This window comes from Mirounga angustirostris, unplaced genomic scaffold (genome assembly GCF_029215605.1).
Source record: "Mirounga angustirostris isolate CCGP_5_RB_7025 unplaced genomic scaffold, mMirAng1.0.hap1 SCAF_10, whole genome shotgun sequence".
Taxonomy (NCBI): Eukaryota; Metazoa; Chordata; class Mammalia; order Carnivora; family Phocidae; genus Mirounga; species Mirounga angustirostris.
The window spans coordinates 126,482,607-126,504,404 of record NW_026991718.1 but is presented as its reverse complement, the minus strand read 5'-3'; the positions used below and the strand labels follow the sequence as shown (position 1 = coordinate 126,504,404).

General features: G+C 38.9%; 1 protein-coding gene across 2 annotated transcripts in view; it reads right to left on the bottom strand.

Annotated features, from left to right (window-relative positions):
• Positions 1-21,798, bottom strand: part of CSE1L (chromosome segregation 1 like) — a 45,704-nt gene that overhangs the window by 2,029 nt on the left and 21,877 nt on the right. For both annotated transcript variants that reach the window (XM_045885918.3, XM_045885919.3), the window contains 18 exons: positions 21,416-21,523; positions 19,921-20,013; positions 16,763-16,930; positions 16,504-16,633; positions 14,898-14,963; positions 14,275-14,477; positions 13,571-13,655; positions 11,646-11,707; positions 9,233-9,369; positions 8,003-8,106; positions 6,310-6,407; positions 4,862-5,012; positions 4,508-4,716; positions 4,014-4,111; positions 3,827-3,912; positions 3,165-3,246; positions 1,818-1,964; positions 799-1,030 (listed from right to left, as the gene is read on the bottom strand). In XM_045885918.3, the coding sequence (XP_045741874.1) occupies positions 799-1,030; positions 1,818-1,964; positions 3,165-3,246; positions 3,827-3,912; positions 4,014-4,111; positions 4,508-4,716; positions 4,862-5,012; positions 6,310-6,407; positions 8,003-8,106; positions 9,233-9,369; positions 11,646-11,707; positions 13,571-13,655; positions 14,275-14,477; positions 14,898-14,963; positions 16,504-16,633; positions 16,763-16,930; positions 19,921-20,013; positions 21,416-21,523 (2,259 nt within the window). The remainder of the gene's footprint in view (positions 1-798; positions 1,031-1,817; positions 1,965-3,164; positions 3,247-3,826; positions 3,913-4,013; positions 4,112-4,507; positions 4,717-4,861; positions 5,013-6,309; positions 6,408-8,002; positions 8,107-9,232; positions 9,370-11,645; positions 11,708-13,570; positions 13,656-14,274; positions 14,478-14,897; positions 14,964-16,503; positions 16,634-16,762; positions 16,931-19,920; positions 20,014-21,415; positions 21,524-21,798) is intronic.

Below are 21,798 nucleotides of genomic sequence, written 5' to 3'. Positions count from 1 at the left end.
CTTGCAGAGATTCTCATGGACCTCAACTGCTTTACACCTTCAGAACTGGATAGGTCTAAAAAGCAGATCCATAAGGAATTACTGCTGTTCAGTGTGGTAGTGGCATTGTGGGGATTAAAAAAAAAAGTCCTTATTGGTTAGCAATGCATAATTAAGTACATATAGGTGAAATGACATCATGCCCAAGGAGAAACACATGCAACAAGAATGGCAGAACACTGGTACTTTTTGAAGGGTCTGTATGTGAAGGTTCATTATGCTGTTTCTATGTGTTTGAAGTTTTCCATAATGAAACATTGAAAAATACACATTTTCTCCAATCATCTAGAAGACTCTGTAACAGGTGCTAGATAATGCAACTCTACAGCCATTATGTTTACTCCATGATCCAATATTTGAGTATGCTGCAGTTAAAAAAAAAATGCCTACATTTTAATAGAAGAGTGATTTCAATCTGGGAAATAAATACATTTCTATTCAAAGGGTTTTAGAGTGCCTGGCTGGCTCAGTAGGAGCCAGCGACTCTAGATCTTGGGAGTTGTGAGTACAAGCCTCATGTCAGGTGTAGAGATTACTTAAATAAATAAATAAAACTTAAAAAGTGTGTGGAGGAGGTGTGAGGGGGTTTTATCCCCTGCTTTGTCCTTATTCCAAAAGTCATTTGCTTAAAATCTACTTCTAGCACATCATTTTAACGAAAGAAAATTAAGGCCTAACTATAGGCACCAGCATAACTCCTACCTTCTTGCCTTCCCAGAAAGGGGTCTGTTCATCAGAGTTCCTGGACAACACACTTACCCTTCCTGGACAGGCGGTAGACAGCTTGTGAAGTGACTGTGCCAGGTGAATTTTGGGATTGTTCACCATCTGACCTACAGGATCATGCTCTTTTTTCCCAGCAAATGCCAACTGTGAGAAGGCGGTCTGATACCCTGGTGTATCTTCTATGTCAATAAAATGTTCTTCATCAGGAATGGTATCATCTTCAGGTAACTCAAAAAGGCCAATCAGAGACTGTAATAAAGGAGTCCTGGATTTGAAGCAAGCAAGCAGACAAAAGATAAAGTGAATACTTCTGAAGATCTAAACAAAAAGCAGCAATTCCTCAGAGACACAAATCATAGAGGCACAGTCTCAAGAGCTGCAAGGGACCTTTGAAATGGGATGGACATCAGTTCCTACATGTATCCTCCAAAACCACTCTTAACTTCTTTTCGGCCACAGCACGCCAATTTCCCTTTTGGAAACTACTCCATCCCCAGAGCTGTCCAGCTGGCTGTGTGACCCACTGGCCAAGAAGGCCATGTGACTGAAGCCAAACCAGAGATTCACTGCTGCCAGAAGTTAGTTAGAAGAAATAGGCCTTGAATCATCAGATCCTTTTCTGAAGACGGTGCCTGAGTGAACCCAAAATGAGGCAAGGTTCCTGAGAGCAAGAGGTCAAGAAAAGCCAGGAATACCAGTCATGGAGCACAAGCACATAAGATCCTCTTTTAGCCTATTCAATTTCTCCACTTAAAGATTTAAGCCAACTTAGCTGAGTGTCTGTCATGAACATTCCTAGAGATCCTGTAGACCAGCAATGTTCACCAGATTCTCAGAGGGGGCACAGGAACCCCCTCTGATAAAGTTAAGAATCAGGAAACATCTTTCTAGATCCAGAAGGACCCACATGTCCTGTCTTGGATCTGATGGTTGCTAGTGGAGAACCTGACATCAGAACCCAATTCTCAGCCCTCAGGACAATAAGCTTGTTTAATTTTGCAGTCATAAGGGAAGGAAGCTGTAATTCCCAAAAAGTTTGGAGTACTACTTACCATAGCTTGGTATACTCTGTGTCCATCATTGGGGGACATTCTGTTAGTAATTTCGTTATGCCAACCGCACAAATCTTTTTCTCTACATTTCCAGATACTTTCTGAATTTCAGGAATAATGATTTTTTCCAAAACCATTCCAAACATTCTATTAAAATAAAACATTAGACTATCACTATAATTAAACTGTGAAATGCTTATTAGATGTTACTTACACTGACTCCTTAGGGACATGATAAAATCCAAAATACAGAGCTACTATTTTTGGCCAACTGAATGGCAGAGACCTAGAGATGACAAAGCAAAAATGAAACCTCAAACTTCGGCCCTGTGGCCAAGTGCTCCTAACAACTTCTGTGAAATACTAGTCTGTGCTCATGTGGAATCTTCACAACCGCTTTTCTGGCACAATTTTTTTTATTTACTCAAATCTTTGAAAAATTAGAAATTAGATAAGAGAAAGAAGAAAAAGAATTACCCATCACCACCCCACTATCCAGTAATAACGAGTTTTAACATTACTGGATTATAAACTTACCAACTTCCTATGTTTACGTATCTATAAGGATATAAATGTTAATGACTATATTATAAAAATTATTTAGCCACCAATCTAATATGTTGTTGCAAACATCCTAAGAGCAATACCAAACGATGTAAAATCCTCAGTTTCTACTTCACTAAAATTACCTGAAGTGGAAATAGTGGATATCAAAGATACTGGACATTTTAATATTCTAGGTATTATTTTTTGCTTTATAGAAAGATCACACCGGTTTACCCACTAGCAGTTCATGAAACTGATTTCCTCACAAATCTCTACAGCTGAAAAGCATATATTCTGGTACTACTTTTTCAGGCTAATTCATTTTTTTCATCTCAGTCAGTCTGGAATTTTTTTGATATAATACCAACACAGGGATCTCACTTGAGTTTTTTCTTCAAATTCTTCTCTATCATTTCTATCCTTCCTTTCCCTATGAAATGGGAAATACCATCTAACTACATTCTTTGTATGTACACTAAGTGAAAAGCAAAGACTTTCATCTGAAAAATCACACTCCTGGCCTTAACAAAGGCAGGCTCCTGGAGACAACCCCAACCATCCAGAATCACACAGAACACTGGCTGTGTAGAAGGCAGCGGGGGGGAGTTAGAAAAATGTTTGCAGGGATTTTCTTCTTTGCAACTCAACAGTCCTAAGAATATTTTGAAAACCACAAAGATATATAGCTCCACCAAGAACTATAAAACCATCTATAAAATAGAAATACTGGTTTGTGCTAAAAGTAGTCAATTTTTTTTGCTTTAAATAACAAAATACAGTAAGTAATAAAAACAAACTTACTTTGGTTGTATGCCATCAAATATTTCTTGCAGTGCCAGCGCCCCATATTTTATGCAATACAAATTAATAAAGACTAAGAAGCCTGTTGAAAGGAGATACAGAATATCAATACAGAGGCCTCAGTGCACTAAACAAGTGATTCAGCACAAGTCTGCCACGTGAAATAGTCATAATCATTAAAATCAATGGGTAACTTTGGGATCAATATTCCCTTTATTATACAATTAACATACAGTATAGACAAAAAATGTTTTGATATCTAAACTTAAGACACTAACCTTTGGAACACAATATATTTGAAAGTGACTTACTATTTGGAGAATACAAACATCTTAAAATATTTTATAGAAAAAGCTTAAAACTGATAAAACGTTTATGTGTAACCATAAAGGCTAAGGGTTTTAGCTACTTTCCTTCCTTATTTCTGTAAGAAGAGCCAAATGATTTTACTTTTTTTTTTTTTTCATATTTTATTTATTTGACAGAAAGAGAGAGAGAGAGAGCATAAGACAGGGGGAGAGGCAGAGAGAGAGGGAGAAGCAGGCTCCCCACCAAACAGGGAGCCCAATGTGGGGCTCGATCCCAGAACCCTGGGATCATGACCCTAGCCAAAGGCAGACACTCAACCGACTGAACCACTTAGGTGCCCCAATTTTACTTACTCTTGATAAACTTTGTTGTTTTGGAATTCTGAAGTCTTTGGAATAGTAGAATGAAGATTTGCTTCCTGTACTGATCAACGGACTCACTAAAGAAGTGAATAAAACCAACAATGCATCAAGTCAGCATCTTCTGAGTACCCAACAGTCCTTGAGTAATCTATACAGTGAGGGTTATACTCATACTCACGGAGGCATGTGCTCTATTATACTGTTTAGAAGATAAAAACCTTGGTGGTCATTGGCTTTGGATGCAATTAGCTTCTGGAAGACACCTAATAACCCAGGCTACAACAAATTAGATCAAATAATACTCCGTTAAAGAGGCAAGGATTAACTGTTCTGAAAGTTACACTTTAAGCAGGTGATGTTTTGGAAAAGGGTGCATGCTATAATAATTAGCGTTTTCACTTTTGTTCCTACTTCTGAAGTATAGTCAGAAAATATCCCATCACAATAAGCCTTAAAGTTAAGTTCCTGAAATTAACCTATTTGGCTCTATTTTTTTATCTCCTACCATGGAGATAATTAAAGGATACCTAATTGTAGTAAAATATACATTAATATTTTCTAATAACTACTTTGTTACATTTATTTTACTTAAGAATTTTTAAAACTCCACTATCCTCAGTTCTCTCCGCTACCTTATAAAATGACAATGACATCAAAATAAATCCCACTCACAATTTTGTCAGCCGCAGCACTTGCTATCGTGTTTGAACCGCGTTCCAAGAACGCTTGGAGAAGCCTCACCAGAGCAGGGATATTTCCTGTTCTTTCCCAAAGCACTGGCTGAAGGAGATGAGGAAATAAGGCCATGTAAGAAGACGGGATATCATTTTTGTGTGTTTCCAGAAGCAAAGACATCACTTGAAAGACGTATGGAATAAATTCTGTTGATAAAAGTAAAAACAGAGCTGTCAGCTTCATAACTAATGGCTCCCACAAAAAGGCACATACCTCACAGGCAGGCTCCATTTTAATAGCCACTTTAATAGTTTTATTCAGTAAGAAAGAAAATAACTTCTTTTAACTTACCTTGTACATCATTTTGTAAAATTTCAGTAAACACCAGAAACAAAGCCTCCTCAAAATTTACAACAGCAGCAGGGTTAGCTTTACAAGTTATTCTTATGGACAAACATATCGCTTCAAACATGTAGTGATTAAAGTGAGGTTTGCTTGGATTCTGAAATTAAAAACAGAAAGCTTACCACCACTCTCCAATAATCCAAGTGACTGTATTAAATATCTAAAATAAAACACACACACCAATCCCTTCTAAAACACACTGAGAGGCCATCTTTTAAAAAAAATCAGTACTAAAAAAAAAAAACCTCAATTACACTTGCCTACATATATGTTAAAGTTTTATATGGACTTTAAAATTCAGAAAATAAAACAATACTAATGCCTATTTCTATTTTCTTTTCTTTTAATGGACAAAAGTCCACTATGAAAAATAAGTCACAGGCAGAGGACTCCACGAGCTTCAGTGTTCCCAGTGCTATAAGGAACTTGTCTGAAAGCCACGTGCTCCCCCAGAGCCAACCCTGTAAGCAGTGCTGGAAGAAACGAGCAGGGACATGTATGACCAGGCTGTGCCTTTAGCCTTGTGTGGGACCTTAGGCAAGCCTTAACCTCTATGGGTCTCAATGTCTGTACCTCCAGAGTGGCACTCCTTTCTATCAGTGGTTTTCAATTTTCAAAGCAACATAACCCTATTTTCCATCAAACGAAGTCCTTCTTGGAAGGCTACCATATGAAGTTGATGAACTTAGAAGTTTGGGGCGGGGGACAGTGGAAGACCCAAGGTCTCTTCTCTCTAAATCCCCCAAGGCCCAAAGCAGTCCAACACCCTTACCAGAACTCAATGGGAAAATGATCACTGTTCTCCAAAGTCCCTGTAATAGTTCTATACATTTATTTCTTTTCCACAGAGTAATTAGGAACAGGCATCTCAACAAGAATTTTGGCAGCCTTAAGCTGACTTTTATTTTCTAAATCTTAGTATTAATAAATATGAAATCAAAATATCTGTAAAATTTTTGATCAAAGGAATGGACCTTACTTGGGGGAAATAAGAGTAAAGGAGACCAGACACAAGGGACTACATCATTTTATAAAAGTCTGAGTAGCCTTTTTTTTGTCCACTTGGTACAGAGCCTGCTTTCCTGCATCTAAGATCATTTCAGATCAATTACTTCTGTACTTTTTCAATTGTAGTCAATGAAACATGTTACTTTTTAAATGAGAATAATTCAAATGAAACATTTTAAAGTTTCTGGACCTACACTTATAAAGGCAAGTGCTGTAATGTCTCCAATCTAATATCTCCCCACACTTTTAAAAGGTACTTAACTGTTGGTCAGGAAGAATCCAGAGAACTTTTCCTAAGCCTGACCCACTGCCAGAGAGTTCTGAGGCTCAAACAGTTTGAAGCATAAGTTAAAAAGCAACTGTACTCTTAAAACTGGTCTTGTTACCTTACTAACAGCTAAAAGCTTCTGTGTAAGCTGAGTGATGAGGGTGGGGATGTAGGGGATTATGGCTTCTTGTAGGAGGGAAAAACTTCTCATGATAGCTGTAAAATATAAAAAGAGCAAGAATAGTTAAAATTCAGAAAGAGTGATTACGAAGAAAAAAAAAAAAGTCCACAGACTCACCAACAAAATTTTAAGACCCTTAAGCAACCCCCAGATAGCTCTCTATAAACAATCTAAATGTCCTTTCCTTTCAAAATTATGCCAAGGACTGACAACAAAATTTAGGTACTTTCAGAAAGCCTAAGGCTTAAAAGGAAAAAGGGACAGTAAGAAATAATAAATGACTAAAAAGGCAAACACTGAGCAGGAAGAAGTGGTAGAATGACAGGGGAAGGGGGGCAGTAGCTGGAAGAGAGTACAGTTTCCAGTCTCTTCACTTAGAAAATCAATGGCAGGTAATGTTTAGCCCTAGCCTAATGGACACATCACAGCCTACCAAAAACTGAGAGAAGACCATCTGTCCATCTCCCTCCAAAAGAGAGATTAGGAGCCCAAGAAAAATCTAAAAATACACATAAAGCTACGGAGGGTCCACACTACAAGAATACTGCTCATTAATAGATGCCTAAAAACATCTGGCATGAGAGAGACATTATTAAGCTAAAAATGTACATAATTGTTTCTGCACAAGTAGAATAGATGTTTACCAAGCACAGCAGCTACTATGTATCAGGCACAGAGGATAGAAAGTTATCCTCTGTTGCCCCCTAAACTTGGCCATGTTTCTTCTCCCTCAGCCAGACTCACCTTCCAGCTAGCTAACCACTGCGTATCCCTCACTCCCTAGAGAAAACCATCCCTGAGCTGGGGGGGTCAAGGGGTTTGAGGATGGGTCAGTGCCCCACCTCTGGGCTGGCAGAGTCTGCTGACTCACTCATCCAACAGTACTACTGAGAAGGTATGCATCCGGGTGCTCTCGCACACCCTAGGAACACAGTAATGAGACTACACGCCAGTTAACCTCACAGAGACAGACATTCAACAACAGCAGTCACGCATCACCACTGGGAGAAGTACGGTGCTGAAAACACAAATACATACCTAGATACACATATAAACACATGTACACACAGATACACAACATACCCCAGGGGGCCTGACCCGCCATCAGGGACAGTTTGTTTGAAAAGCATTTCCTAGGAGTCAGACGCAGCTAGGCTGCTGGAATGCAACAGTGACTAAGTCAGAGCGGTCACCATGACGCTCTCCTGTGGCAGTGGGCAGGGGCTGACAGCTGCCTGTGTTCTTGGCAGTAGCTCTGCGGAGGCAGGATGCGTGTGCAGCCCAGCAAGTGCACCCGGGCTTCACGCCAAGACCTAGCCTAGCATCTAGCAAGCCATCAACAAAAGTCTCGTCTGATCTCTGCCCTCAACAAAATCAATCTAGGTAAAGAAAAAGGGAGTTTGCTACTTTAACAAGAGGAGCTCTATACCAAACTAGGGTAAATTTTTTTCTGAAAATACCATTAACAGTAAACAAAAGGTTTTCCATTTAAAAATAATCTAAACCTACCTAATGCTTAGCCCACAATATCTGGTTCATAGACTACGTAACCTAAAGTACAACTCAGAGCATTCGCCCCTGTAATCGGAGATGGGGTTCTTATAGTCTATACACCAGGGAAACGGCCTACCTTTCATAATATATTCATTTTCTGAAGAGCCAGGAAGTGTGAGAGCTTTGAAAAGGTTTGTTAGCAGAATCTCAACAAACGGTGCGATTTCTGCGGCTGTAAAGCTATAGATGAAAAAACAGCTTTCAGTCACTGCCAACTCTTGAGCTGATCACTCTGGAATACCCTTGGGCAACCACTAAATCACACTTCTTGGCATAAAAGCTAGCCATCTCCCACCACTGACAATCAACAGACAGCTTAGGAAAGTAACTGTTTACATGTGTTCATGTAAAATTCCTAAAAAGGAACATCTGGGATCAAACACAAACCAAAATCCAGGCAAACCGGACATCTAAAGCTGTTCAGGTCACCCTTGGGTCATATCCATCCTCACCGAGAATAGAGCTCCGACTCGGGGTCTCAGTCATTTGCTTTTCCTGGAGCAGGTGCATAAATTCTGCATTGAGTTCTGGGCCTGAAGACAGGTACTGGTTTGACTCACCTCAAAGGATGTCCTTTCAACCCTTAATTGGCTCTAAGAATATCTGCACTTCAAGTTCTTAAAGAAGAAAAGAACCTAGAACTGTTTTCCATCTCTTACCCAAAGCTCAGTTTCAAGAAATAACACTGCTGAAGAATGGCCTGAAAGACACGCAGACCGTCCATTCCTCTACATTGTCTCCTTGGCTCAGGTCAGAAGAACTACTGTCTGGGATCCTAGGGAATTATTTTCACTCAGTTGTGTCCTATCTCCACATGGGGTAATAATGCAAAAATGGCCACGTAAAAACAACTTTGTTGCATGATGTTGCAAGAACACCCCCTTAATGAAGGCCCATTTCTGAGTTGCCTTCTAAGTAACTGTTTAATTTTAATCTCAAGGACACTGAAAATTTTAACTTACCAAGTTGCCCTCTATGCCTTGGTTGCAAGGAGACAGCACACAAATTGCAGGAGTTTCCTTAACTCCTGAACAGGATCCTTGGACACACATTTCTTTTTAGAATCTCACCCCATTATTTTCCTTTGCTCCAATTTCCTATTTAACTTTTTGTCATAATGTATCTATTTTTAGCATACGACCTCATCTTTTTGGACTGAGACAGAATTATTAAATGAGGGAAAAGTACACATTTATTTTTCAAACTAATGACATTATGAATATAGTCAAAGAGAACTTTGAGCAGCACAGAACAGTTCCCCACCCTAAGCTGAAAAAATAGAAATTGTTTAGAATCAAATACTTACAGAGTGGTGTTGTTCGGCCCTCTCATGGTAAACAGCCTCTCAAGAGCATGTGCTGCATAAGTATGAACAACAATACTTTCAGCTTGAAGGTGATTAATCAAGAGAGGAATAGAGACTAAAAGATGTTCTTTTGGTACCTGAAAAACACAATAATATGCATGCTTTAAGTCAATGATGCAACCTTAGAAGGGCTTGCTGATTATGGAAAGTGTGTTTTTTTCAGCTGTTACAATGGGAGACGATACGGATGAGAAATCAAACTTCTACCTCCATGTAATGGCTCAATTCACATTCACAATTCTCTTTCTCTGAGCATTAAACTATGGTTAGAGGAAAATCTTGCAGATAAAAACACACATCATGAAATAGTACTATAATGGACAAGCAAACTAAGATTTCATTAATATTAAGAACTACACTTTTCACTAGCAGGTATTTCTTGGAAAAGTCATTTAAGCTGTCTGTGCCTCATTTTCTCTTCTAAAAAAAGGGGTGGTGCAAAAATAAGAATACTAATCTTCATTAGAAAATTCTAGGGGCGCCTGGGTGGCTCAGCCAGTTGAACGTCCGACTCGATCTCAGGTCAGGTCTTAATCTCAGGGTTGTGAGTTCAAAGCCCTGTGTTGGGCTCCATGCTGGGTGTGGAGCCTATGGAAGGGGAAGGGGAGTAAGGAAAGGGAAGGAAGGAAGGAAAGGGAAGGAGAAGGAAGGAAGGAGAGGGAAGGAGAAGGAAGGAAGGAAAGAAGGAAGGAAGGAAGGAAGGAAAGGGAAGGAAAGGAAAGGGAAGGAAGGGAAGGAAGGAAGGAAAAGGAAGGAAAGGAAAGGAAGAAAGAAAGAAAAAAGAAAGAAACATCTAAAAATTTAGAATTCCCATCCATTACTCTTTAAAATAGAGCAGCTTCAGGGAGCCTGGGTGGTGCAGTTGGCTGAGTATCTGACTCTTGATTTTGAGACAGGTGGTGGTCTTGGGGTCATGACACTGAGCCCCGCATTGGGCTCCGCGTTTGGCAGAGTCTGTTTGACACTCTCTCTCCTTCCCTCTGTGCCCCCCCCCACACACACATGTGTGCTCAATCTCTCTCTCAAATAAATAAATCAATCTTTTAGGGCGCCTGGGTGGCTCAGTTGGTTGAGCGACTGCCTTCGGCTCAGGTCATGATCCTGGAGTCCCGGGATCGAGTCCCGCATCGGGCTCCCTGCTCGGCAGGGAGTCTGCTTCTCCCTCTGACCCTCCCCCCTCTCATGTGCTTGCTCTCTCTCATTCTCTCTCTCAAATAAATAAATAAAATCTTTAAAAAATAAAAAAAATTTAAAAAAAATAAATCAATCTTTTAAAAAATAAAGCAGAGCAGCTTCACAAGGTTGCATGTAACCCTTGTAAATATGTGCCAAAGACATAAAAATTATAAATCAAGAAATTATAAACTGGATAGTCTTATGATGGGGATACCACACAACTATTAAAAAATGAACTACATCTACTAAAATGAGTACGTCTCAAAAACAATATCAAGCACAGTAAAAAAAGACAACATGTGTAGAACGAACCTATAGCATACCATTTATATTAAATAAAAAAAATTTTTTTTTTTTAAGATTTTTTATTTATTTGAGAGAGAGAGAGACAGCGAGAGAGGGAACACAAGCAGGGGGAGTGGGAGAAGGAAAGGCAGGCTTCCGCTGAGCAGGGAGCCTGATGTGGGACTTGATCCCAGGACCCTGGGATCATGACCTGAGCCGAAGGCAGACACCCTAATGACTGAACCACCCAGGCGCCCCTATATAAATAAAATTTTAAACCTATGGAATACTATAAAACTTTTGTGGAAACAAGTATGTAATAAAACCATAAACACACGAGAATGCAAACAGCTAAAAGTACAATGTGAAAAACTTCTGTAAGATAAATGACAGGTTTCTCCAACAAATAACAGGCATATGAAAGGGGAGGAGACCTCTGTCATCAAATAAGAAACAAGACACAGGGGTGCCTGGGTGGCTCAGTACGTTAAGCATCTGCCTTTGGCTCAGGTCATGATCTTAGGGTCCTGGGATCAAGCCCTATGTTGGGCTCCCTGCTCAGTGAGTCTGCTTCTCCTTCTGCCCCTCCCCCCTGCTTGTGCACACTTTCTAATAAATAAATAAAATCTTAAAAGAAAGACAAGACACATAATCAACCATAAGCAATGTGTGTACCTTGTTCGGATCCCAATTTTTTATGAAAATCACTGTATAATGATTATTTTTGAGACAAAGAAAATTAAGCATGGTCTGGAATCCTAAGTTCTTAAGAAGTTATCATTCTGTTAGATGTGGATGTCAAGAAGGACTGCATAGAAGGGAAGAGAGGCTGGTATACAATAAAACTTAAGAGATTAAATGGCATATAACACATAAATCAAAAGCTACTTACTTGATTCCTAAAAATCATAATGTATTTGATACCATCAGCTTTAAGGACAGGAAATTCATTCACTATTAAAAAAATAAAACCATAGTTATTTAAGTGCTCAGGACTATTACGCCCAGATTGGCAACATTATCAGATTTTTGAAACAGTTTTGGTAACCATAATGTCAAATAATTGAAGCTTATTTAATTATATAAAGATCTACTATGTAGCTATTCGTTCTGGTAAGATTATGATTAATTTTTTTTCCTTTTGTAAGTTTCATTACAAATGGACATGCACTTACTACTTACATTAATTGAATAAAAATGATTTAGACCACAAGCTAATAACCATATATCATCTTTTAGCTAGAAGTGAAGCTATTCTGAATCAAAAACATGTCTCTCAGGCTGGGATTTGCTTTAATATATGTGCTGTCAAAGCAAGCACTGGCTGGGATTTCCTTTAAACTGCTCTAATGGTGGGAAAATAAATTAGTGAAAAAAGAATACTGATCAATTACTTAAAATTCTTAAAGCCAGATGACAGTACACGTGGATGTCCATTACAATATTCTCCCTCTTAGTATATTTAAAATTTCCTTACAAAAAGCTTTTTTATTTTTTTAAAAAGTAGGCCCCATGCCCTGCATGGAGTCCAACATGGGACTTGAGCTCATGACCCTCAGATCAAGACCTGAGCTGAGATCAAGAGTCAGACACTTAACTGAGTGAGCCACCCAGGTGCCTGCCATACAAAAAGTTTTTAGAAAGGGAATATATAATGTATATACTTTCATACATAGGAAGTTATCCGGGCGCCTGGGTGGCTCAGTTGGTTGGGCGACTGCCTTCGGCTCGGGTCGTGATCCTGGAGTCCCGGGATCGAGTCCCGCACCGGGCTCCCTGCTCGGCAGGGAGTCTGCTTTGCCCTCTGACCCTCCCCCCTCTCATGTGCTCTCTCTCATTCTCTCTCTCTCAAATAAATAAAATCTTAAAAAAAAAAAAAAAAAAAGGGTGCCTGGGTGGCTCAGTTGGTTAAGCGACTGCCTTCGGCTCAGGTCATGATCCTGGAGTCCCAGGATGGAGTCCCGCATCGGGCTCCCTGCTCAGCAGGGAGTCTGCTTCTCCCTCTGACCCTCCCCTGTCTCATGCTCTCTCTCTCTATCTCATTCTCTCTCTCAAATAAATAAAATCTTTAAAAAAAAAAAAAACATAAGAAGTTATCCTTAATTATCAGTTTGAAGTACTTTAAATTTACTTCAATTTTTAAGATTACATTTTTTAAATGAGAAGGGAAAGAAAACTGAAGTATAATTCCTAGAGTATGCACCAGCCTAACAAAGCTGAGCTACAATTTCATCTTAGTTGTTCCTATTTTCCTTCTATACAAGCAACATCTTCTTTAAAGAAAGTTAATTTCAACAGTGCAAAATCTGGGGAAACCATTTGAGATTTTATTCAATAAAAGAAGTAACTGCAGAGACGCCTGGGTGACTTATTGGGTTAAGCATCTGCCTTCAGCTCAGGTCATGATCTCAGGGTCCTGGGATTGAGCCCCCCTCTCCCTGCTCAGCGGAGAGTCTGCTTTTCCCTCTGCTCGTCCCCCTGCCCATTTCTCTCTCTCAGATAAATAAAATCCTTAAAAAAAAAAAAAAAAAAGGAATAACTGCCACAAGGACAGGAGCCAATTTTTTGAGTATCACGGTGCTGTAGAGCCCCGATTATGACCTTATGACTTTTGCCATGTTACTTATTTTGTAGTATAAAATAACAATGCAGGGGTGCCTGGCTGGCTCAATCAGTAGAGGATGTGAATCCTGATGTTCAGGGTCTTGAGTTTTAGCCACACGTTGGATGCAGAGATACTAGATACTTAAAAAACAAAAACAAAAAAAACCACTCAAGTAAAAAGTAAGTGGCATAAAAAATTTTTCACAAACTCACCATTAGCTGATTTTAAATCAGGGAGAATGTGATTCACAAAGAACTCAGTCAGGTTTACAAGTTCATTTGCTTGTGTAATTCCATGCTGAAAAACAATTTTTAACAGGGTAAATGACATGAAATACCTGTATACATCTGATACAATCTATCACATAGGAAATTTAGGCAACTTTTAAAAAACAGGTTATGGGGCGCCTCGTTGGCTCAGGTGGTTGAGCGTCTGACTCTTGATTTCAGCTTGGGTCATTATCTCAAGGTTGTGATGCCTGAAGCCTGCTTAAGAGTCTCTCTCCCCTTCTCCATTTGCCCCTCACCCCCCTCTAAAATAACAAACAGGTTACAAATGGAGATGAACACTTCAAATCACAAACTGCTTAAATATAAAAAACCAAGACTATTTTAATAGACAATAAAGAAATCTCCCTAATTTAAGGAACAGCTAAATTTAAATTAAGCACATTATATACACCAAGTCTCAGCTAAGGGAAACAAGTGTGGTATCTATCAGTTTTCTATCCATAAGAAAATAAAGTGCTTAATATATCAATGTAAAGTCATCTTGGGAGACTATATGAATTCGAATCAGAACTAACAGGTTATCTAGCAAAGTAGGCTGATCATTAGAAATGTATTACTTCTTTCTGATTTCTGTGATTACCACACCAAGTCTATTTTAAAAACAAAACTATATTGAAAAGATTCACCTTCTGTGTTTGGGCTTTTGATGCCAAAGATGTCACTAGGTAAATGGCTGCATCTTTGTGTTTCCAGTTGACAGATGGGTTTTTTGCATATTCTTGCAGCATGGAATTAACATAACCAGAAAAGATTCCTGTCACAGGTCCCTCAAAAAACTTGCACAATCCTCGTACTAGATCACAAGCGGCTCTGCGTCTAGTATCAATATCTATAAAATCAAAGGGAAATATGTCATAAAAGAAACAACCACAAACCAAGTGACCAAGATTATAAGGCAACAAATTGTCATCTGATCGCTCTTAGCAACATCAACAATGAAAAAGAACACTAAAAAAAAAGAAGAAAAAGAACATTCTTTTGTTCACAAGAAACACAAAATGGGAACTAAAAAGGATACAGTAGTAGTTACACACTAATAAGCATATAAAAAAGAGAAGGCAGATGATTCAATGTTGGACTCTACACCCAAGCTCAGACAAGAGTCCTCTTTAAGGTGTATAAAGTTAGAGGAGGAAAGGCTTGGTTAAGACAGCATACTTACCCTGACTCCCACTCCTCCCCAGTGACCAGAAAGAGCAACTTTAAAAGAGCCTTGCTATCAGACTAAGTTCAAAACCAAAATACATACCAGATCCTTCCAAATCTCTTCTTATGTACTCCTCAGAATTGTCTTCAAAGGCTTCTTCATCAGCGGCTACAAAGAGAGATGGCACTTCAAATAACCCCTCAAAAGACATGACAAAAGTCATTGTACTTTCACAGCCAAGTACACAGAAGACTATGTAGAACTGCCATGTTTTCCAGCAGAATGTTCCTTCCCAAAAAAACTTCATATATATATATGTATGTATATACATATACACACACACACACATTTTTAAAAAGAAGTTTATATGAGAGCACAAGCGAGAGAGAGAAAGCACAAGCAGGGGCAGAGGGAGAGGGAGAAGCAGGCTCCCCGCAGAGCAGGAAGCCCGATGCAGGGCTCGATCCCAGGAACCCGGGGTCATGACCTGAGCCGAAGGCAGACGCTTCACGAATGAGCCACCCAGGTGCCCCTACTTCATATATTCTTTATCATTACTTAAGAGCAGCAAATGCCACCCTAAACAATTGGGTAACAGGTAATTCACAGCTCACTTGTTCTAATGTGACCGTGTCCCCAGAATTGGACTTTACCAATCACCAACTTCAAAAAGTTGAATATTGAGGCCCAACCTAGAGATGTCAACTTTTATTCTGCTAGACAAGGACATTAAAAAAACAAAGAGCCTGGGGCACCTCGATGGCTCAGTCGTTAAACGTCTTCCTTCGGCTCAGGTCATGATCCCAGGGTCCTGGGATTGAGCCCCACACTGGGCTCCCTGCTCCGTGGGAAGCCTGCTTCTCCCTCTCCCACTCCCCCTGCTTGTGTTCCCTCTCTCGCTATGTCTCTGTCAAATAAATAAATAAAATCTTAAAAAAAAAAAGGGGGCCTAACAACTATAATCACCATTTCATAAAAGTCATTTCAAACCAGACAAAGTAGGAGAGGCAATACCAAAATAAAGATCTGTCCTTTATAGTTTTATGAAAACACAAAAGGAAATAAAACCTCACATTGTACTGTCCTTAATTCCGCTTTTAGTTGCTGATAATTTGAGAACCACTGATCTAATGATTGTTTTGACATAAAACACAATTCCTTCCACATTTACTGCCTGTTCTTCCCAGCTGTAAGAAGGAAAGACAGTTTGTATACAAATATAGTGTCTTAGGGCTCTCTTAACCTTAATCAGAAACTGAGTGGGCTTTAGCTCTGCATTTAAAGGTTATCAATCACTTCTACACTCAACTGAACAATAGTTATTTGCCCCAGTGAAACACTAAATCAAACAATACCAAATTCTTTCCTAAACTGAGATCCTGGATGGTTTACTTTCTTCTCAATGTAACAGGAATATCTGTAGCCTTATTCAGTATTTCTGTGAAAAATGCTCTACAGTAGAAAACAAAGCTCATCCCAGCAACACTCACAAATGTCTTTTTTATCACTTTTTTCTCCTTCTGTCTTGGTTTAGAAAATAGGGAGCAAGTGACCTACAGGAAGTTTTAATTAGCAATAAAAAAAATTAGACTGCATTTATTATAAAAAGCAACAGGGAGCAGACTTAATAATAAATTTATACTAATACATGCTTTAAAAAAAGCAAGCTTTAATCTCCTGAAAAGGCTTCAAACTTCGCTATAATTACCTCTAAATTCCATGTTAGGCACAATAACCTTCTCACAGATACTCGTCAGCGTGCTCTGGTCCTCAAACAGATTCTTATAGTGAGGCCGCTCACAAACTGAAGCCAGAAACTGAATGGCGTTACTTACTAACTGGAATAAAACACAAAAATACGTATTTTTTTTTAATAGGCATATTTTAAAGAGCAGAACTGAATCATTTATTAATTGGGGGAGGTAGGGAGGCAATGTCTTAATTATTTGTCTCCACCATCACCTTACCAAGTCATATTTAACCTCTTGACCTGTTGTAACTAGTAAATTCCAGATGGCTGTGACAAAACGAGGCAGGTACCGTTGAAATTCTTCATCATACTTCTGTGCATAGAGTGCAGCATTGTCACAAATCTGGGATTTTAAGAGCTCCAATAAGCCTGCTTCCTCTTCATCCTCACATAAGAAAAAACAGAAAACTCAAACATAAAACTTTAAAGTTACCATTAATACAGAGTAGCTGTAATTCCGTCAACTAAAAATAAAACCTAGGGTTGTAATCTACAACTATGCCATTGTCAATGTATTCATTTAGTCTTTCAAATAAATAACAAATGAAATACTTATCATTTATTAATCATGAAGCGTAGCTCTCAAAGTTTTCAAATTAAATAGAGACTTTTCTTCTGGTTGCTGAATTGCAAAATATTTACATATTCAATTGAAAATAATATAGAGAAACCTGAATGATAAAAGGCCATATCACATTTCCCTTTGTAACATGGTCAGCTATACTGTCTTGCTATCTCCTCCCATAAGGTTCTCATTTCAAACACATTAAGATAAAATAATGCTATGGGATGGGGCACCTAGGTGGCTTAGTCAATTAAGTGTCTGCCTTTGGCTCAGGTAATGATCCAGGGTCCTGGGATTGAGCCCCGCATCGGACTCCCTGCTCCACGATGAGCCTGCTTCTCCTTCTCCCTCTGCCCCTGCTCGTGTGCTATCTCTCTTGATCACTCTATCTCTCAAATAAATAAAATCATTAAAAAATAAAAATAATAATAATGCTATAGGATTCTCACCAACAATATTCTGGCTATAAAATATTAAACAGCAATCTAATTTAAGGGTCAAACTTGTGGTCTGCAGGCCTGCTGCCTATTTTTGTAAGTAAAGTCTTATGGAAACACAGCCATGCTCATTCCTTCTTTATGTTTACACAATTTATAGTACTGCCTATGACTGCTTTCATTCAACTACAACTGCAGAGCTGAGTAGCTGGAACAGAGACTGTACAGCCCACAAAGCCAAAAATATTTACCACCTAAACCTTTACAGGAAAAGTTTGCCAACCCCAATCTAAACCATGACAGTCATTTATATAATGATCTCTACTGTGATGGCAATCCATAAACACCTTTTGAGCTGTACTATGTGCCAAAGAACTCAAAGTTAGAAGAGAGAACAGGTGGTTCCTCAAGGCATAAATGTAAGGGATATTACACAGTGAGAGGACATAAGGTAGTACCTGGTTAAATGGGCAAACAGCTCCCTGTAAGAATCCTAGGTGAAAAACTTCCTTTAGACAGAAGTGTGAAGACAAGCTTCGTTTTCTAAGGGCATCGTTTTTTTCCTACTGGACTGAAAGAATTATTTCATGGGGGCCGAATCTTTTTTGTTGCTTTTTAGTTGGTAAATCCCAGACAAAATTTGCTGCACACCCACAGAAACAATTCTCTCTCTGCATCCTACTCCCCAAAACTGATTTGAACCACCTGGTCTAATTTTATCTGAAACGGAAGCATTCTTAATATTTTGCTTTTTAAGTTTTTTGTTTCTTGGAAAAAAGAATATAGACTGTAAATCTATTAATATAGAATATAGATTGTATATATCTATAGAATATAGATTGTAAGTCTATTAATAAACAAGTAAATGATAACACGAAGTGCTATGATGAAAAGTACATATTACAAAACCCAGACCAGAAACTTTAACACATTACAAACCTTCATAATGTCCCCACGTTCCCAGGCTGTACTGACTTTTTAAAAAGAGGCTACTGGTACAAAGGTTTAAGTTTTCTTAATATTTTCAATGATAGCTTTCTATTTCATAAAATGTTCACGGTGTGAATACTCTTGAGGCTTTACTTTCAATCTTGTAAAGAAAAAGCATCCTCTAGGGGCACCTGGGTGGCTCAGTCGTTAAGCATCTGCCTTGAGCTCAGGTCATGATCCCAGGGTCCTGGGATCGAGCCTCACATTGGGCTCCCTGCTCTGCGGGAAGCCTGCTTTCCCTCTCTCACTCCCCCTGCTTGTGTTCCCTTTCTCGCAGTGTCTCTGTCAAATAAATAAAATCTTAAAAAAAAAAATAGCCTTCTCTATAAATTGTGAATCTACCTATGCCAAGCCACAATAAGGCTAATTCTGTGTGCTAAAAATAACCAAACATAAACTGAACTTAAAAAATAATTTTTTTTAAGATTTTATTTATTTGACAGAGAGAGAGACAGCAAGAGGGGAACACAAGGAGGGGAGTGGGAGAGGGAGAAGCAGGCCTCCCGCTGAGCAGGAAGCCCGATGCAGGGCTCGATCCCAGGACCCTGAGATCACGACCCAAGCCAAAGGCAGGTGCCTAATGACTGAGCCACCCAGGCACCCCTAAATAAAAAATAATTAAAAAAATAACAACCAAACACAGAACATCCCACATAATCAAATATTACTTATATTCTTGGATTCTACCTACTAACAGTGGAAGAGTAAAAAAATTTTTAGGAACCAAAATTTAAATGTTCAGTAGAACATGCAACTCTCGATCTCTGGGTCCTGAGTTTGAGCCCCATGCTGGGCACAGAGTTTACTTAAAAATAAATAAACAGGAGCGCCTGCGTGGCTCCGTTGGTTGAGTATCTGCCTTTGGCTCGGATCATGATTCCCACATCGGGCTCCCTGCTTGGCGGGGAGCCTGCTTCTCCCTCTCCCTCTCCTGCTCCCCCTGCTTGTGCTCTATGTCAAAAAGATAAATAAAATCTTTTAAATAAATAAAATAAATGCTCTCGGGGCGCCTGGGTGGCTCAGTCGGTTAAGGCTCTGCCTTCGGCTCAGGTCATGATCCCAAGGGTCCTGGGATCGAGTCCCACACATCAAGCTCCCTGCTCAGAAGGGAGCCTGCTTCTCCCTCTGCCTGCCGCTCCACCCGCTTGTGCTCACCGTCTCTCTGACAAATAAATAAAATCTTTAAAAATATAGAAATAAATAAAATAAATGCTCTCAAATAACGATTTCATTTTCTGAAGTCTAACTATATTCCAAGGTTTTCAGAGAGTACCTTTTATTTTACATTTTTAAAAACTGAGATCTAATCAAAATCTAATATTATATTTCAAACAATTCTTCAGTTAAAACAGGGATACCTGTGAACCATTTTTAAATACTTACATCAGTTTGTAGAAGCTTATTATCTAATGTCAAGAGGGTATGAAAATTATTCATCCAAGTTTCCATATTATCTTCAAAAAATTCAGGGAGGTCCTAAAGAATAAACACTGAATTGAGATTTTTGATTAAAAGCAATGTTATTCTAGTAAGCTTTGCCCCCATGCTAAACATTTCCCACATGCCTACAGCCTCAAGTTCACACTCCTCAGCCTGAGCCAACCATTAACTATTTAGACCAAGAATTCTTTATCCCAGCCAGGCCTGGCACCTGAGTAAACCACTGTCTCTTTGGTTTATACACTTTCAACTACAAATGATGCCACCTATTTCCTGTCCCAATCTAAACTCACTTATTCTTTCAAGGTCCAGCTAAGACTGTATGAAACTCGAGTGCTTACCACTATCTTCCTTTTCCTTTCTCAACTATCGCTTTTATTGTAAGATGACCACCAATTCAGACTTTTTGTCTTATATAGCTACGGATTTCCTGTGCCACAGTACTGCCTTCTTAATGAGGGATAAGCCACCCCAAGGATAAAGATTATGGCTCTTTCTTTGGTCTTCCAGACTATGCCTAACAAGTTATTAAGAGCCTCATCCTACCTGATTTCTAGGAAATAGAATTCAAAAGAAGATGTAAGCAAAAACAGTGATATCCTTTAAGTAAAACTTTCTCAAACCGGTGTCCAGATGAGTACTGATGTAGATATACCATTTTGGGCTGTTCATCTCCTATTCTGCCTATTCCTTTTGGAGAATGCTCTTCCTACCACTCTGAGTGCAATCATTTTATGAGGAGGAAGTCCAGGTACATGGCCCTGGCTATGAGCAATGAAAAGGCCAGACTGTTCCTCTTGCATCTCAGTATAGTAATCTGCACCATTAAGACCCCTCTTCTCATTCCTGGAACACTGAATCTTAAAGTAATGATTCAAGAACAAAAAGAATGGAGGCCACTATCTCAGTAGCAAGACAGTGACCAGGCATTTTCTACTAGAAGTCTATAGCTATGTTTCTTCTGAAATGCCACTGGTTCTTATACCTTCCAAAACCTGGTTTTTTAGTGTTCTGTCTCCCATTTTTCCAATAAAAGCCTTTTTGTGTAAGCTAGTCATAGACCTCTAACCAAAACACTGTTCCTCCAGTGTTAATATCCACTTAAATGAATAAAAGAGAAAGGTCTGAGAATATGATCTCCCCGTGTCTTCAATAATACAGTATACAAGGTGACTGTCCAAAACAGTGATTTAGGAAGTAGGGTCCTCTAAGTTACTAGACTATAAGAAAATGATACCTTTCCCCATGAAATGTCCTAGAAATATCTCTAGGAAGGACTATAAAATAGAACACTACTTGTAGGCAAAGAATGGGAGGAGAGTCAGAAAAAAACTAATTTCTTTCAGAAAAATCAATGCTGGCAAAGAAGTCTTTATTAATTGAAAACGTGTATATTTGACATCAAAGAATCAAAAGCAAGAAATATAACAAAACTTACCTGAAAGTTTAAACTGTAGAACAATTTTGAGATAAGGATCAGGGAAGAAAAAAGAATCCTTAGGGCAGAAGCATCATTTGCATGGGTACTGCAGAGTTCAATAGTGGCCTTAGGAAGGAATTTAGGGACATGGTTTTAGTGTAAACTTTAGTGAAACAGACTGAGACTACTTATATCCTCTCTGAAATTTGGCTTTTAAATAGTATACAGTCATTGAAGAGATTCTGAAAAATATGTTACAACAGTATATATTTTTAAATTGTCCATAACAGCACTACTAGAAGTCCAATGTTTAATATTTGGACCAGATCCTTCCACTCTCCTTTGTGCATATAAATATATTACAAAACTGTCTTTATATGCTCTCATTAAATGATACCCCT